Source organism: Macaca nemestrina, chromosome 7 (assembly GCF_043159975.1).
Source record: "Macaca nemestrina isolate mMacNem1 chromosome 7, mMacNem.hap1, whole genome shotgun sequence".
NCBI lineage: Eukaryota > Metazoa > Chordata > Mammalia > Primates > Cercopithecidae > Macaca > Macaca nemestrina.
Window position 1 is genome coordinate 140864104 of NC_092131.1, and position 15318 is coordinate 140879421.

At 44.3% G+C, this 15318-nt stretch overlaps 1 protein-coding gene across 1 annotated transcript in view; it reads left to right on the plus strand.

The window, feature by feature from the left end:
• Positions 1-3762: 3762 nt before the first annotated feature.
• LOC105489276 (RAR related orphan receptor A) overlaps positions 3763-15318 on the plus strand; it is a 741585-nt gene continuing 730029 nt past the window's right edge. Inside the window, exon 1 of the mRNA XM_011754004.3 lies at positions 3763-4013. Coding sequence (XP_011752306.2) covers positions 3848-4013 — 166 coding nt within the window. The 5' untranslated portion in view covers positions 3763-3847. The remainder of the gene's footprint in view (positions 4014-15318) is intronic.

Consider the following 15318-nt stretch of genomic DNA (forward strand, 5'->3'; position numbering starts at 1 on the left):
CATATATAAATTTTAACAGCACATACATGCCGATGAATCTTTTATCCAAGAAGGAAAGGCTTATTTCAAGTGATTGAAAGTTGAAATGCTTAGGTTTTCATTCTCGCTGGGTAATGGAATCACCGCGTGGACATGCTACTTTATGATGACTTCATCAACTGCATTCCCCAAATCCAGTAACTCTAATGAATGCCTACTATGTGCAAAGGCATAGTGCCTGTTTTTAAAGAGCATGTCTTCCAGCAGGGAGGATAAAGCAAAGGTTCAAACAACCACAATACAAGGTAGATGGAGCATACCAAATGCCTTAGGAGGGGTGCAAAGCACTAAGACAGTTCAAATATTTGGTTTGGGGTAAATCAGGGAAGGCTCCAAAGAGGAGCTGTCATTTAGAATGAACTTTGAAAGGAAGGTAGATTTCAGTAAACAGAGAATGCAGGGAGGGCCTTTAGGGAGAAGAGGCAGAGGCAACTATCTATGTATCATGGACTAGGAGAAGGAGGGGGAGCAGGCAGCAGCATGTGGCCTGGCCTGAGTACTGCACATGGATTGTGGAGATTACATAAGGATGTAAGACAGTTTGACAAACTCCTGCCAGGAGTGTCACACTCCCTATCCTCCACCCATGGGAGATAACATAAATCAATCACAGCCCACACCTTTCCACATGATGAGATCAACTTGCCATCCTTGGTACAGGAGTGCAGTGATAGGGAGGTAGAGCCTTCAATACCGCCTTGACTAGTTAGTTGTTAATTGCATGGGCAATGGGGAGCCATTAAAGTCTTGTAAGTAGGGGAGTGACATGGTGGGAAATGAGAGCTGTAGTTCAGGGTAATTAACTTGGCAGTACTATCTGGAATGGATTAGAATGGTTATAAGACCGAAGGCCAGTTATTTAAGAGGTTACTGAGATGGTTTAGGTGAGCAATAATGTCTGGAACTGCACGGATGGCTGCAGAAAGGAGGGGCATATGTCATGTAGGTAGAATTTATAGCACTTGGCAAGCATATTAGGACATGGAAAGCTAGGGGCAGGTGCAAAAGAGAGGAGTCAAAGTTAACTTTGAGGTTCCTAGCAATTACCTTAGAGTAGGAGAAAAGTAATGTTACCATCAGGAGAAGAGCCTGGGATTGGCAAGGAGGTACGGGGATCCCCATGGTGTTGCAAAGAGGAGTTACAAAAAAACTGAATTTAGGCTGATCTCTTCCACAAGCATAGCTTTTCTAAGCCATTTTCAGAGGACTCAGTGGTGCAAAGTAACATAACCATTTTTAAGCAAACACTGTTGCCCTTTGTCGATGAGCAGAGTCTAAGGAAGGCTCCCATCTCTCCAAATATTTGGAAAATTGGAAAGCCTTAATTAGTAATCTGGAAGGGAGCATGAGGGAAGGAAAGAAATATAAACCTAATCACTGTGCTTTTCAGGTGTCAAATGCTTCCCCAATCCAGGTAATTTACACTTTAGTCACAGTGATTGACAGTCAAGGAATGTATCTAACTCACTTTTATTTTTTCCCTTGGGGAAAGCACTTGAGTTCCCAATTGTTTTAAATTGCAGAAGCAGTAATTGTCTTAGAGAGTTAGGAAAAATGGCTTTTTGGAGCTGGGATCTTTTTTCTGAAGGGAATATAGAGTCTATCTTAATTGATTGAGGTCATTACGACCATTTTCTAGATGGTCTTTTCAGGGTGACTAAATATCACCTTAGTTAAAGGAGAACAGTAAGAAACTCATTAAAGGTCCAAGGGGAACAGACTTAATCAAAAATGTTAACAAGTTGCTACTGGTACCTAAAAGGAAACCAGGGATACTTTTCAAGTCACTTGCATCCCAAATAGAATTATTGGTGAAATTTAATGTGATGAATATTTTTAAAAGTATTCTAAAATAAACATGAGGCAGTCGATGTATTCTGAGATGCTCATTGTCCCAAAGGAAGTTGTTTCTTAAACTGTACACTTTGATATATTTGTTTCCTTAGAAAAGTCAAGTGTAACACGCTAGGTCAGTTGCATCAAGAACATTACTAACAGGCTAACCAATGGTAAATGGTGTGAAAGCTGCGCTGGAAATCCGTCCTTTGACGTATGGGGAAACCCACACAACTGATTTGGGATGGAGGAAACAGTTGTGCATTGTTTGTAGGCGCCAACAGACAGGCTAAAACCAGGGATCCTTGCAGAGACAGGATTAAGGTATCAGGACTGTTCACATCTCATTTATATCACCCCGAAGAGTGGACCACAGGTTTTGCTGATTAATACACAGACCATGGCAAAGGGCATTGTGTATTTGAAATAAGATCAAGTTCAGTAACAGTAACACAAACTGTGTGTGAAATCTGGCATATGGAGGTTCCTCTTAAGGATTAACTAACTGGGTGTCCCCCACTTATTATTTTTTTAAAGCAGTTTTCCAAACCAGGAAGTCAGCAAAAGAAAAATGTCCCCCAATTTCCTCCCCCTACCCCACGCTCTTAAACATACATATTTATGCCACCTTCTGGCCTATAATAATATTATTTACTGTCAAAATTTTGGATCCTTTTGAAAGGAAGGTGGGGCATATTTCCACAGTGTCTTCGCAGGCAAAAGAAAGTGGTAGATTGAGTATGAAGGCAGAGAAATCAGGCTACTACCATTGGAATATTTTCCATTCTTTCAATTTATTGTTCCTTCATCTTGGAGTTTGGGGTCAAGGTAACAATGACGCAATTCTCAGCTTTCCTGGAGTTTTAGGAGGGGATGAGTGTATTTCAGTGGGAGGAGGGTGTAGAATGATGCCCACAATAATGTGAATTATTTGGAGTTGTTAATTATCTGAATGTTATCCGGGCATTAGTAATGCCTCTCCAGTATATCTACCTTTTATGGATGAGACTGTACATTTAATAGCAAAAGTACCAGTGAGAATTGACAATTAGCAGCCATGCTTGAGTTAGATGCAGCGTGGCATGTTTCATCCAGCTTAGACAGTCATCGACCAAACAGGCCAAAGTTTTCTTCAGTAGAAAATGCCCTGCCAAATGGTTTCTGGGTCCTTCGCTGACAAACAGCAAAGGAGCTGAAAGCGACCTCTTTCAACCATGCCAGAAACTGACTGTCCATGGCGCTTCTAGACTCACAAAATCTGTTTTAGACACAGATGTCTCTAACCAAGATTGGAAACCCACTGGCCGTCCCATCCCAAAGTAAAGTGCCACGTCCTCCCATCCTCCGCCTTCCTTGGGATGTCAGCCCCGTTCTAATTCCTTTTTAGTTTCTCCTCAGCCCTGGGCAGGGCTGGCAGGGGGCTACCTGCGATTTCCCACGTGGACAATCGGATTTGTCTCTTCCCAGGCTGGCAACGGATGGGGACGAGTTCTGTTCCCGAGAGAGTCTCAGAAGTAGGCACGGAATCATCTCACCGATTTTAATTTCTGTCCATGGGCTGGGGAGAGGGGAGGATTGGGGCGCGGGAGGCTCTGCTCTCCTCCTCCCCTATTTTCCCCACCTCCCAAAATTGGCAGCCAGTCTGTGGCTCTCGGTCTGGGGTCTGGAGGGTGGGGAATGTGGGTGTGGGGGCCGGCTGGAGAAGCTCTCGCTAGCGCTGCCTGTGGCCAGACCCGCCTCTTGTCCCCTCTCGGGCGCACACACACGTCCACCCAGACACTCCGCGCGCTCCCTCGCGCTCTCGCTCGCCCGCCTGCCGCCGCCTGCTCTCTCCCTCCTGCTCTCGCCGGTCGCCTTCTCCTTTTTTTTTTTTTTTTTTTTTTTTTTGGTACCATAGAGTTGCTCTGAAAACAGAAGATAGAGGGAGTCTCGGAGCTCGCCATCTCCAGCGATCTCTACATTGGGAAAAAACATGGAGTCAGCTCCGGCAGCCCCCGACCCCGCCGCCAGCGAGCCAGGCAGCAGCGGCGCGGACGCGGCCGCCGGCTCCAGGGAGACCCCGCTGAACCAGGAATCCGTCCGCAAGAGCGAGCCGCCTGCCCCGGTGCGCAGACAGAGCTATTCCAGCACCAGCAGAGGTAGGAGGCTGGAGAGGGGCTGGGGAGGGGGCGGCGGGAGCCCGGGCGCGGAGCGGGGGGCGGCCGGGAGCGGGCGCCCGGGGCGCGGGGTCCGGCGGCCGCGCGCGAGCCTGCGGCGGCGCCCAGAGCCCGGAGGACCCCCCTCCCCTCCCCCCTCCGCCCCCCAGAAATGTTGCAAACTTTTGCAGCCCGTTCTCGGCTTGCGGGAGCAGAGGGGGGCGGGGGAGGCGGCGGGAAGGTTGACAGCCGGTGGGCTCACCCCCCCGGCTTTGATTTTTCTGCCAACACAGGAGGAAAGCTGCGTTGCCTTAATTAAATACGCTCCCCCAAAATACGGAGATGCGGGGAGTGGGGGCCCGTGAAACAAACTTTTAAAGCGGCAGTGTCCTTTTAAGAAGGGGCAAAAAAAATCTGTTTATGGCCACCCTCCTTCCGCTTTACCTTTTCTGCTCTTGACAGTTTCGGCCCCGGCTGCCGGAGTCGGGGGTGTGTTTTCGGTCCCTCTCAGATCTAGGCGGGGGGCGGGAGGAGTGAGCGACCTGGGAAGCCCCGGGGGTGGAGAGGGGGCGCTCCGGGGTCTGGGGGCGACGTGGACACCTTCTCTGGAGCACGGCGGTGCGTTTGGGATTTGAAGGAAGGGCCGAAGGAAGCGGGGTGCGGGCGAGCGAGCTGTTCGCCAAGTTGTCTGTCGGGCGCGGCGAGGGGAGATGCGCAAGTTTGCAGGCGGGGGGTTCGGAGCCCGGCGCCCAAGCTGGCGGGGGGCGTGTGCGCGCCAACGCGCAGAGGGCGGCGGTCCTGTGGGGCGCTCCACGCGCATTCGGAGGGAGCGTCTACAAAAGCAAGCAAGCACCCAAACTTATTTCTGCTCTGGGAATCCTTCCCTCTCGGAGGTTCCAAGCGTTTCTGCAGGAACCTGGGGATGGTCAGTGCAAGTTGCATGCTGGTTGGATAGTGCAAGCGATGTTTTCTCCTCCCCTGGCGATTTTTACTCTTCATTTTGGTGTTTGGTCTGTGTGTGCTTGTGGTGGGGGGGATGGGGGGGGGGACTCAGTTGCTCCCTCCTTTCCTAAAGTAAGCTGTTGAGGAAAGCTCACTCTTTCTTAAAGGTATTGGAACCTGATGTGGATTTTTCTCGGGAGTGGGGGATTATTTATTTGAATGCGCCTGGAGTTTGCAAAGAACAGGAGGAAGCTACAGCTTTAATTACTGTTGTAAATAATGTATAAATCACGCCTGTCACTCCGGAGGAAGCGGGCTCGCGCGAGCCGCCCGGAGCTGGAGACGGAGAGGATTTCTCCAGCCCCGGCTTGGGCACCGGCCCAGCGCGCCCCCTCCTCTTCCACTCGGCTTCTGGCGGCGGTTGGGGAGGGCTGGGTAGAGGCGAATGGGGGCCTCAGGAACTGCTCCCTTCCTCTCGATGTTATAGTTGGAGGTAGGAATATGGCTGATCATGTGCTGGCTGTTTTACAGTATCCCCCCACCCCCCACCTTAGCCACACCCCCTGTCCAGGCGCTTTCCCATTCACGGAATTCGAGTACAGTAAAAGCCATCAGGATGACACACGCGAAAAACATTTAATTAAAGGCGATTTCCAAAGAGTGACCGCGCCGAACCGCGGTTTCAGCGGGAGGGGGGCAGCGAGGGCTGGGACAAAAGGGAAGGGGATAGGGGCTGGGGGCCCGGACCTGCCGCTAGCTCGGTGAGTTTGTGTGCGGGGAGCTTTTGGCTGCAAAGAGTATATTTAGACCCTGAGACGGTGGATTTGGAATGCGAGCGGGTTATGTAACAGGGTTAATCAGAAACACTGGAGAAAATCCCCTTCATGTGTTTCTGGGGCTTTTTTTTTTTTTTTTTTTTTGGAATTAGGGGGGACATAGTATTTAGGAAGCTGCGCTAATTTTTGGTTTGTGCTGCCACCCTTCTCCTTCTTGACCCCCACCCCCACCGTGTGTTATTAACATCTTCAGGTGTCATTCTTGCCAGAAGGTGTTCTTGCAAGCGATCAGGGTGGCAGGCTGCAGAACCGACTAGCAAATCCGTAACTTGCTGTTCTTGCAAATTATGTAACGCTGGGGCATTCAGTGCCACCAGCCCCCTTAGGCTCAGCAAAAAGAGGAGAGGGGCATAGTAGGAGTGGGATGCATCTTGCACAGTTGGCCTGCTGACCCATATCCCCTTCCCCCCACTCTGTGCGCCCACCCCAACTCATTCTTTGAAGCAGCCTCTGTCTATCCCTCCTGGAAGATTTAATGGGAGGGGGGTGGTAAGGCCCAAACACTCAACTCACATCCTGCACGCAGGCACTAGGTTATATAACAGTCTGAATGGAAAAAGGAAGGTCAGAGATGGAGGCATCCTTTAGCTAACACAGCAGTAGTAATAGCTTCCAGAAATTATGTGCATTTGCAGACTTTAACCTCAGATGTAGCATCTGCTCCTCAGGGGTACCAATCTTTGTGTGTGTGAGCTAGGGAGAAAAAGAGAGAATGTGTAAGTATGCCTGGTAGTTGAGAGTGATTTGAAAATGGGAAATGTTTGGGTTTTCAGATGATGTAATGGAGTTGGCAGAATATGCAAGTCGGCTCCCAGAGTGTAAGCAGTAAGAAAATTGGAGCTGGCATCCAGTATTAATGTTGCATAAATTACAATATCGGAAAGAAATTAACCTACACACTAGGTGATTACGCCTTTTAAATACTTAAAACATAAAGGCACACAACTAGAAAGGAAAAGCAAACATCGTCACCTTATAATTAGCATTTTCAACCTCCAGGAGGGTTGACTGGAGTTCTTGGCATTGGGTGAAATGGGAAACTTTCTGATTTGGGAGATACTTTCCAAAGGGTAGCAGGTTTAGCTTCTAGCCAGTAGGTGTTTGAAGTTCACAGAAATTGTGGTCTGGATTCTCATGACATTGCAGTGACCTCATGAGACATTATCTAGGTAGACTTGAGGCTACTGTTGAATTCCTCCCTGTTGGGAACCCAAGTGTGAATGCACTGTGTACCTTTATTGCCTGAGCTTACCAAATCAGTTGTGTGACTTTATGATCTGAAAGACGACCTTCCCCTGTCCATAAAACTGCTGGGAATGTCAGCAGTTTTAATGAAACTCTTCCATTTTCTAGGTGGTATTAATGATGGTCGGTGTCATTCAGTTCCATCTTTACAACACAATGAAAGAGAAAAAAGAAAGGCAGGAAGCAACATGAGAAGTAGGAATGAAGCGGAAAAAAACCGCAGCGAATCTTTAATTTAACAAGGCTTTCAGGGACTTCAGGGAGCCATGAGCCTCGTGACATAACTGTTGTTAAAAACCCTTTTTCAGAATCTCGTTATTATATGTGCATGCCGGAAGCTTACGTATTTTACTTCACTAAAGTTATCTGCACAGGGCTGTGTACCACGCAGTTGGTTTGGAACACCAGTGCTGAAGGTTGAAGGCTTTTAGGGCCGGCAGACCTAAGGGAAAAATCGAAACCAAAAGATGGGATTAACAGTGAAAAGCTCAGTTGGGTTGAGATCGAACCCCCTGGAAGCTCAGCTTAGATTGACTTAAAATCAGTTAACAGAGCCTGTAGTTTATGTGTAGTCCTGAGGACTTCTAGAACCACATAAGTCTTTGACTTTGAAAGTGCGTGGCCTCTCTTGCCCCCTTCAGTTTTGGCTGATTCACTTTCTAGTAGGTGCTCTTACCTAGCAATTTAGCGCCCTTTCTAGAGATTGATTCTCAGATCCACTTTCCTCCCATGGACCGGCTCGCCACAGCGAACAAATGATGCCCCATAGTTTGAAAGAGTTACTGGCTGGGAGAAAATCCTTTGCCAGAGGGATAAAATAATTATTTTTTAAACTAAAGGACTTTAATTTTCCGGTAAATTGCTCATAGAAACATTTATAATAATACCCTTTAAAAATGTAATATAATAATTTTAGAAAAGGCATTTGATGATCGTTATGATAACCTTTTCTGTTGCTTCTCCCTTATTTCTTAAAAAAGAATTGAATTATTAATCTAGAATTCAAGTCCTGAGTGGCTCAAAACATCTATAGGAGACTCTTTTGATGTTAGTCACCTGGTGGAATTTTCCAGTACCTACTGGCATTGCAAGGAGTCCCTGGCTTTAGAAAGTGCCTCTACTTCTGAAACTGAAGTATGGAGCCTGCATTGAAGCCTCTAACGACGAGACCCTTCAGCTTGTTTTCAAGGTAGCAGAGGTGGGGGCTGTAGCACATGCTCCTGGTTCCACACTAGACTCCTAAAGTGGGACACAGGGCGGTGTGAGAATGTCAATTGTAATAGTTGTGCCTCCGGATAAAAATGTTCTGATGATTTTTAGTGACAGGTGAATCACTTTTGGAAGCAAACTGCCCTCTGTCCAGAGCTAACCTTTGGAATTCGAGTAAGACAAGCCCATGGGTTCTTTTCCTTGGACGTGTCCCTTCTGAATTAAGATCCAGCTTCTCCCATTTTTGCATTTAGGAGCTTGCGGTCCGACGTTGAAAGGACAGATGGAGTTGGAAGTTATTAAAGGTTCATGTGGTATAGTATCTTAGGCATATGCCACGTGTTCTGAGTTTACTCTTCCTTTCCCCCTTCATCTTCCCAGGCTGCTTGATGAATTGAGCTTGTTAGCCTATACTTCTGTGGAAGCCAAATACGTAACTACATTTCCCAGGTGTCTGGGGAAAGAGCTGTAATGTGATTGCCATGTGTGCAAAAACAAATAAAAAATAAAAAAATTCGTGGGAAACGCACTTCTCCTATTATGACATATCTGTTCACATTCATTGTCCCCATGAGCCAATATGCAGGGACTTTGAGGTAGACCTCATCTACTCCCTCACAGGTTTCTGTCCCATTCATCCCAGATTAGTGATAAATTGTGTGGGAACAAGGAGAGTAGTTTTGAAATGCCTTCAGGTGTTGGAGTGAATACTCATCTAGAATTTGGAATACTTTTCTGAATATGAAGATTGTCTTCCTTGCTCAAAATTTAGGAATAATACTCTCTCTCATTTTCTCTTCTATCATTTTTTAGGTTTTTTTTTGTTTATATATATATATATCTAATTCACGTAGGAAGTGTTGGTTTAGAAATGAGCTGTTAAATTTTTCACCCATCTTTTTAGGCTGTATGTTAAAGTTGTATCATTTTTAAATTAATGCTTTTTTAAAAAACTGATAATCAGTGTTCAAGTGTTGATGAATACACAGTAAACCATGATTTTTCTCTAAGAGTGCCAGGATATTACTGATGAATTGGTTTTTCTGACTAACAGTGGATTAACCCAAAATATTTTTTGTCCTTTCCTTGTTGAATAAGTTTTCTAAATGTACTAGTCCCCTTTCCTACTCTAGAAAGAGCTGTGGGAATGTAATTGAATCTTTCTTTGAGGTTTGAGAATCTTACGGTGCCACAAGGTCACTGTTCTGAGTATGAATTCCAATTGTACATTATAGAACTGTAAATGGACACAGTGTCAGAGACTGGACGAAATCTATCTTGATCCCCACTTGGAAATTGTTTTCTTTCTTTTTTTGTTAAATCCTCAATATCAGTATGTTTTGTTATTTGCTTCCCTTGTTCTCTAAGTTGCAAGTAGCAAAATAGAAATTCAATTAGCTGATTCTAGTTGAGATTTTTATTTCACAGGAAAATTTCTTCCAGAGCTTAGGCTCTTCTTAATTCTTTCTCTGGAGTTAAAGAGGATGTAAAGTCATTCTTTTTTTTCTTTTTCTTTTTTTTTTTTTTTTTGAGATGGAGTCTCGCTGTGTCTCCCAGGTGGGAGTGCAATGGCACGATCTCAGCTCACTGCAACCTCTGCCTCCTGGGTTCAAGCAATTCTTGTGCCTCAGCCTCCCAGGTACCTGGGACTACAGGTGCGCACCACCATGCCCTGCTAATTTTTTGTGTTTTAGTAGAGACGGGATTTCACCATGTTGCCCAGGCTGGTTTCAAACTCCTGAGCTTAGGCAATCCACCCGCCTCGGCCTCCCAAAGTGCTGGGATTACAGGTGTGAACCACCATGCCTGGCGGTAAAGTCATTCTTGAATATTCAGGAAGGATATTATATTTTCAAATAAGTTATTTACTGTATTAGGATAACATAATGTAAGTTTTCCCCCATCTAATGGTAGACAGAAACTCCAGGTAGTCCTAACTCTTCCATAGATATAATGAAGGGATATCTTTGGCATGAGGCTCTTAAATCCTGAAAGTTAGGAAGCTCTAGGGTTAGAAGGAATAATTTCAAGAATATCAATAAAGAATATTTCGATTGCCCCAAAGGAAACCCTCTTTCCAAGCACAGGCTGTTTTCACTGGATGAATATGGAAAGCATCCCTGGAACCACACCATCGGAAGGTGACTTTCTCAGGGATGTCCCACATGACTTAATGATATAGTCTGCAGTTGTCTTGTGATTATCTTTGATATTGTAGTGTTGGAAATTCAGCTTTGGAGTCTTGGTGTTCTTTCGTGACAGCCCAATTATTATTATTTCTCTTTTGCTTTTGGAGCAAAGACGTCAAGGAGATTGTCTAAAGAAATCCTTAGAAGAGAGGAATGGGGCATGATGAGGAATAAATGTGCCATAGCTCACAGTTTAGTCAGGTCGGCTTTTTGCTCCAGCTCTTACATGCTCATGCTAAAAGGATGTAGGTAACAATTCCCTTGTGTTGGTGCAAGAACAGTTTTTTTTTTTTTTTCCGTAACATATTTTTATGGCTTTAACTGACATGCCAGTATTACAGACTATCTTATCACATTACATAGTATGGCACATTAACAATGGCGTGGTGCTGTGGTTTCCTGGTGATAGTTTTGTCCACAGAACTGGGGCCCTGGTGGTCAGCTCAGGAGCCCTGTGCAGCACCCACTGACAGCTGAGAGTACAGGTTTCACACACCGTTGTAGGTGGTGGAGGACTCCAGGCTGCCCCAGGTAGAGCTTCTATACTACAGATATTTTCTCTGAAACTCTGTGTCAGAGGATGGAAATGAGTAGGAAATACGATATGGAAGATTTGTAATCTCCTAGCCTAGAATCATCTTAACAGTGTTACTGGGTGTTTTAATTTTGATTATGAACTTTTTTTTTTTAGGGTTTTGTTTGTTTGTTTGTTTTTCTCAAAAAGATGGGCTCAAGGGATCCTCCTGCCTCAGGCTTCTTGGTAGCTGAGACTACAGGCATGTACTACTGCACCTGGCTTGATTATGAACATCTTAAAGTTTCCTGAAACAATTAGGAAGTTTCTGCGTCCATGCACAGACCATAATAGATAAACCCTTCTGGGATGGAAGGAAGGGTGCCACTTAGTATAGGATCCTCAAACCACTGAAAGAGGCAGTGCAGTGTTAAAAATACCTAGCTTACTTCGGGGGAGGGTTTGGCTGAATACTGATGAAGTTTATGAAATATGAATGTAGTGAAGTTGCTGTACGTAAGTGGTAGGCGTGTGTGAAAGAAGTAAGAAGAAATAAAATTGTGTATAAATGACACTCTGAAACTTGATGGGATTGTACACGTGATAAGAATGGTGATGTTTGGGTCTGTGCTTAATGGGGGAAAATAAACGGGCTTAAAATCGATGCCACACTAGCCGTAAGAATAAAAATTACAGAATATAAAATCATCTGACTTTTTTTTTTTATAAGCAAAGAATGCTACCAAGGATACACAGGCAAGAAGAGAGGTGAAACAGAATGAGGGGGAAATGAGGGACCAACGTTTGAATCTACTATGAAGTATGGTAATCACTGTTTTAAGAATTCCAGACTATTAACTACTGTGCAGTTAGGTAGGGAATTAGTTATAGCCAAACAAAAGCCATAAATATTAATTTTAGGTTGTACGGAAGAAATCCTCTTGATCTCCGAAACATAAATGCATGTACTGAGAGGCCGAGCTGCACATGATGTAATTTTTTCTGTCTTATCCTGATTAATTGACAGCCAACTGTATGCTTTTTTCCTGAAGGTGACTTTACAGTCTCTAGACCCAGACATTTCTCTCCGAAGTGGAGGGAAGGAAGGAGAACCACAAGCTAAAGTGTGTTTCACTGGGTGAAGTATTTTGGGGGAAAGATAAGAAGGATGAAATAGGGGAATGGAGTAGTGCCTGCAGAGATTAACAATGCCTGCTTGGGGCTGGGGAGTGGGGGCTGTGGATGAAGGCAGGGAGCCTCTAGAGGGAAAAGAGACTTCTGTGCAAAGGAAAATGACATTAGCATTGACTCTGAAATGGCTGGGAATATGACTTTCTAATTTTAAATTATCTTTAACAAGGGCAATGAAAAGAGAAAAAGTTGACACTTTGAGAAGTTATGACGAACTTGTCGAGCATGCCAATTGACAAAGGCAGGTAAGGGAATACTTGGAGAAACAGCAAGAATAGGTCTGAAGGGCACGGTGAGCTGCTTTCCTAGGGTGTAAGGGGAATTGGCAGGCGTGTTTGTTGACTCTTCCAATTAGTTTTAAAGAAACCTGAAGAAATGGACAAAGACAGAGAAAAGGCAACCAGATGTGATTCCGCCCTTCTAGAAGCAGAGAGGCTTATCTCATCCCATATGATTGATGCCAGTCATGGGGAGGAGTGGCTGTGTGGAAATTAATGGATTTTCAACATCCAATCACAGAGGACACACATGTATATTTAGCAAGTCTAAAACCTCTTAAATAAACTGCATTGCTTTTCATTTTCACTTTCCAGTTATAAAACCAGTGGATGATGAAAAAGGCCATGTGACAATACAGCATGTACTCCCAGGAACATTTGTGTGACAGGGATATTGTATCTGAAAGGACAGGGCAACTGGGAGGGTGAACTGCCCATAACTCTCAATTGTCCAGGTAATGAAGCATTGGGAAAGCAAAGGCAAATGAAATAACCTGATCATCAAAAAATGATTCCTCTTTTAGTGCTCTTATTAGTTGACTGATGATGACAAGTATGAAATTGCCAGAGTTGTATTTTACCATTTCTGGCACTCATCACGCGCTTTGGATGAGCACGTGTGTGCAGAAAGTGGGAACCCGGGCAATTTCTATAGACCAGGCCGTTAACCTGGAAGCTGTAAAATTTCACAGTGTGAAGGATGACAGTCAAAGATTGGTGAAGTTCCCTGGCATTCTTGAGGGCTCACAGGGAATCAGAAGGAGAACTGAAGCTACACTGAAAGGGCTCTTGAACCCTCTAAAGCTGATTTTGTAGTCTTGAACTTGGGGTTGTATGTTAAATATGTGACAGTCACTCATGATGCTCCCACTTGGTCATATTTTATTAAAGTGTGTTAGAGCCAGAAAGGGCTTTAACTAACTCACTGATGCTGACAAAGGTAATGTGTTCGAGATCACTTTCCTAGTAAGCAGCAAGGCTGTGACTAGAACCCAAGTCTTGTATTTTCTTACCTCATGTTCCTGTCACTTGTGTGCTGTGCCAGGATCCTCCAAAGTTCCAGTAATGAGGATATTAAGATGTGTGCCAGTTGATCTAGCATTAGGCAGTAGATATGTACAAAAGTAAGCATGGGTTATTTTAGCTATGCATTATTAGTGCATTATTAGTGGAACATTGTCAGTAATTGTTATTTTTTTAACCCCACTGAGCATTTTTATTATTAATTAAAAATCCACCAGTGAGCTTGTGGCTATGTCAGTAAAAAGCCATTCTAAAACATAGTGAAAATAGTGTCCTCCAATCTCACGCTCTGATTTAATAGAAAGTAAAACTATTTTTAGGTGTGGAGTTGAGCATCTCATACTTAGAGCTAGACGCAGCCAGGGGGCCCACGGGAAAGATGTGTGCCTCTGCAGCAAGCTTATTTTCTCAAAGCGGAGGATTTAAGGCTGTGCCTTGTCCAGAGAAGCTCAGGATCAAATCTGTGAATGGGATACTATGTAGCCATTAAAAATCATGTTGCACTAGAAAAGTATTTCTTATCAAGAAAAAATGTTTATCAGCCATTGCTAAGTGAAAAGTAACAGCTCTCATAGCAATGTGCAGGGAATGCCATCTTTTTTGTAAAAGGAAATTATAGTGTGTGTGTGTGTTTGTGTGTGCATGTGTGTGTATGAGTTATATTAGTAAATTAACTTGGACCCCCGAATAACAAAGCGATGAAATGATAAAGTGGTCATCTGTGGATGCTGGGATTATCTGTGAATTTCTTTTTCTTTGTGCTTTTCTGTATTTTTTGAAGTTCTTGCATTATGTATGTGTTACTTTTGTAATTAGAAAAAATAAATCATTTTTTCTTCCACAGAAGACTGTTTGTGTGTTGTGCAACTGGGGATCCTTTGAAGGAACTAATTCTGAACTTGGTATGTTACACAGAACATCAGTGTTTCAGGATGGGCCAAGTTTACCGGTCCAAAGAGAAATGCCATTTGACAGTCACATTTAGCCGGTAAAACAGGGGTCATTCAGCTTGAATATTAGAGGTCCTAACACTGGAACTGCTCGCCTCTCATGGCGATATCTTTGAGACATTTATACTGTGATCCACAATGAGAAAAACATATTACATTGTGAACTACTACACACACACACACACACACACACGCACACACACAAACTTTTCATGTAAAATATTTACCCTTCACTTGTGATGCATGATTATGTTTGCTTTATTATTTAAAATACAGGTTATGAGCCACCACATTGGTTCCATGATCTGTTTATGAGCTGCTCCTCACTATTTGAAAACCTTGTCCTGGGCATGAAGTAGAAACAGCCTTTCTGGGGACCATGGCCGGGCAGTGGGGGAGGAAGGAAGTGTTTCCATAGTAATTGATGTTAAGCTCCAGGTGTTACTCATTATGACTTCAGGGAGGAGGTGGGGGAGGGAAAATAATGTAAATACTTATTATTTATAATCATACAGTATCTTTATGCCACTTTTAGCACATGCTCATTAATATGCTAGTACATCTAGAGGCACATCTGCCTAGACTGGCTTAGAATATAAATTCTGGGATCCCTCTTTTGCTTGGAGCTGACATCACTGTGTAAGAGCCCAAGGATGGCATTCTTTCATTCAACATATATTTACTGAGTACTTTCTATGTGCTAGGGCCTGGGGATAAAGCAGCAAACAAGAAAGGTGAGCTCCCTTCCTTTCTGGATCTTATATTTAAGTGGTAGCATTTCTCTAAGAAGCTCACTGAAATACCTGGGTCACCTTGGACCAGGCATTTACGGTGGTTCTCTTCTAAATGTGTTTTGAACTTGGCCTTTTCATCTCTCTACCTTTCCCCTTCTCCCCTGCCTCACCTAGTCCCCATCTGTCTCTTTGCTCTT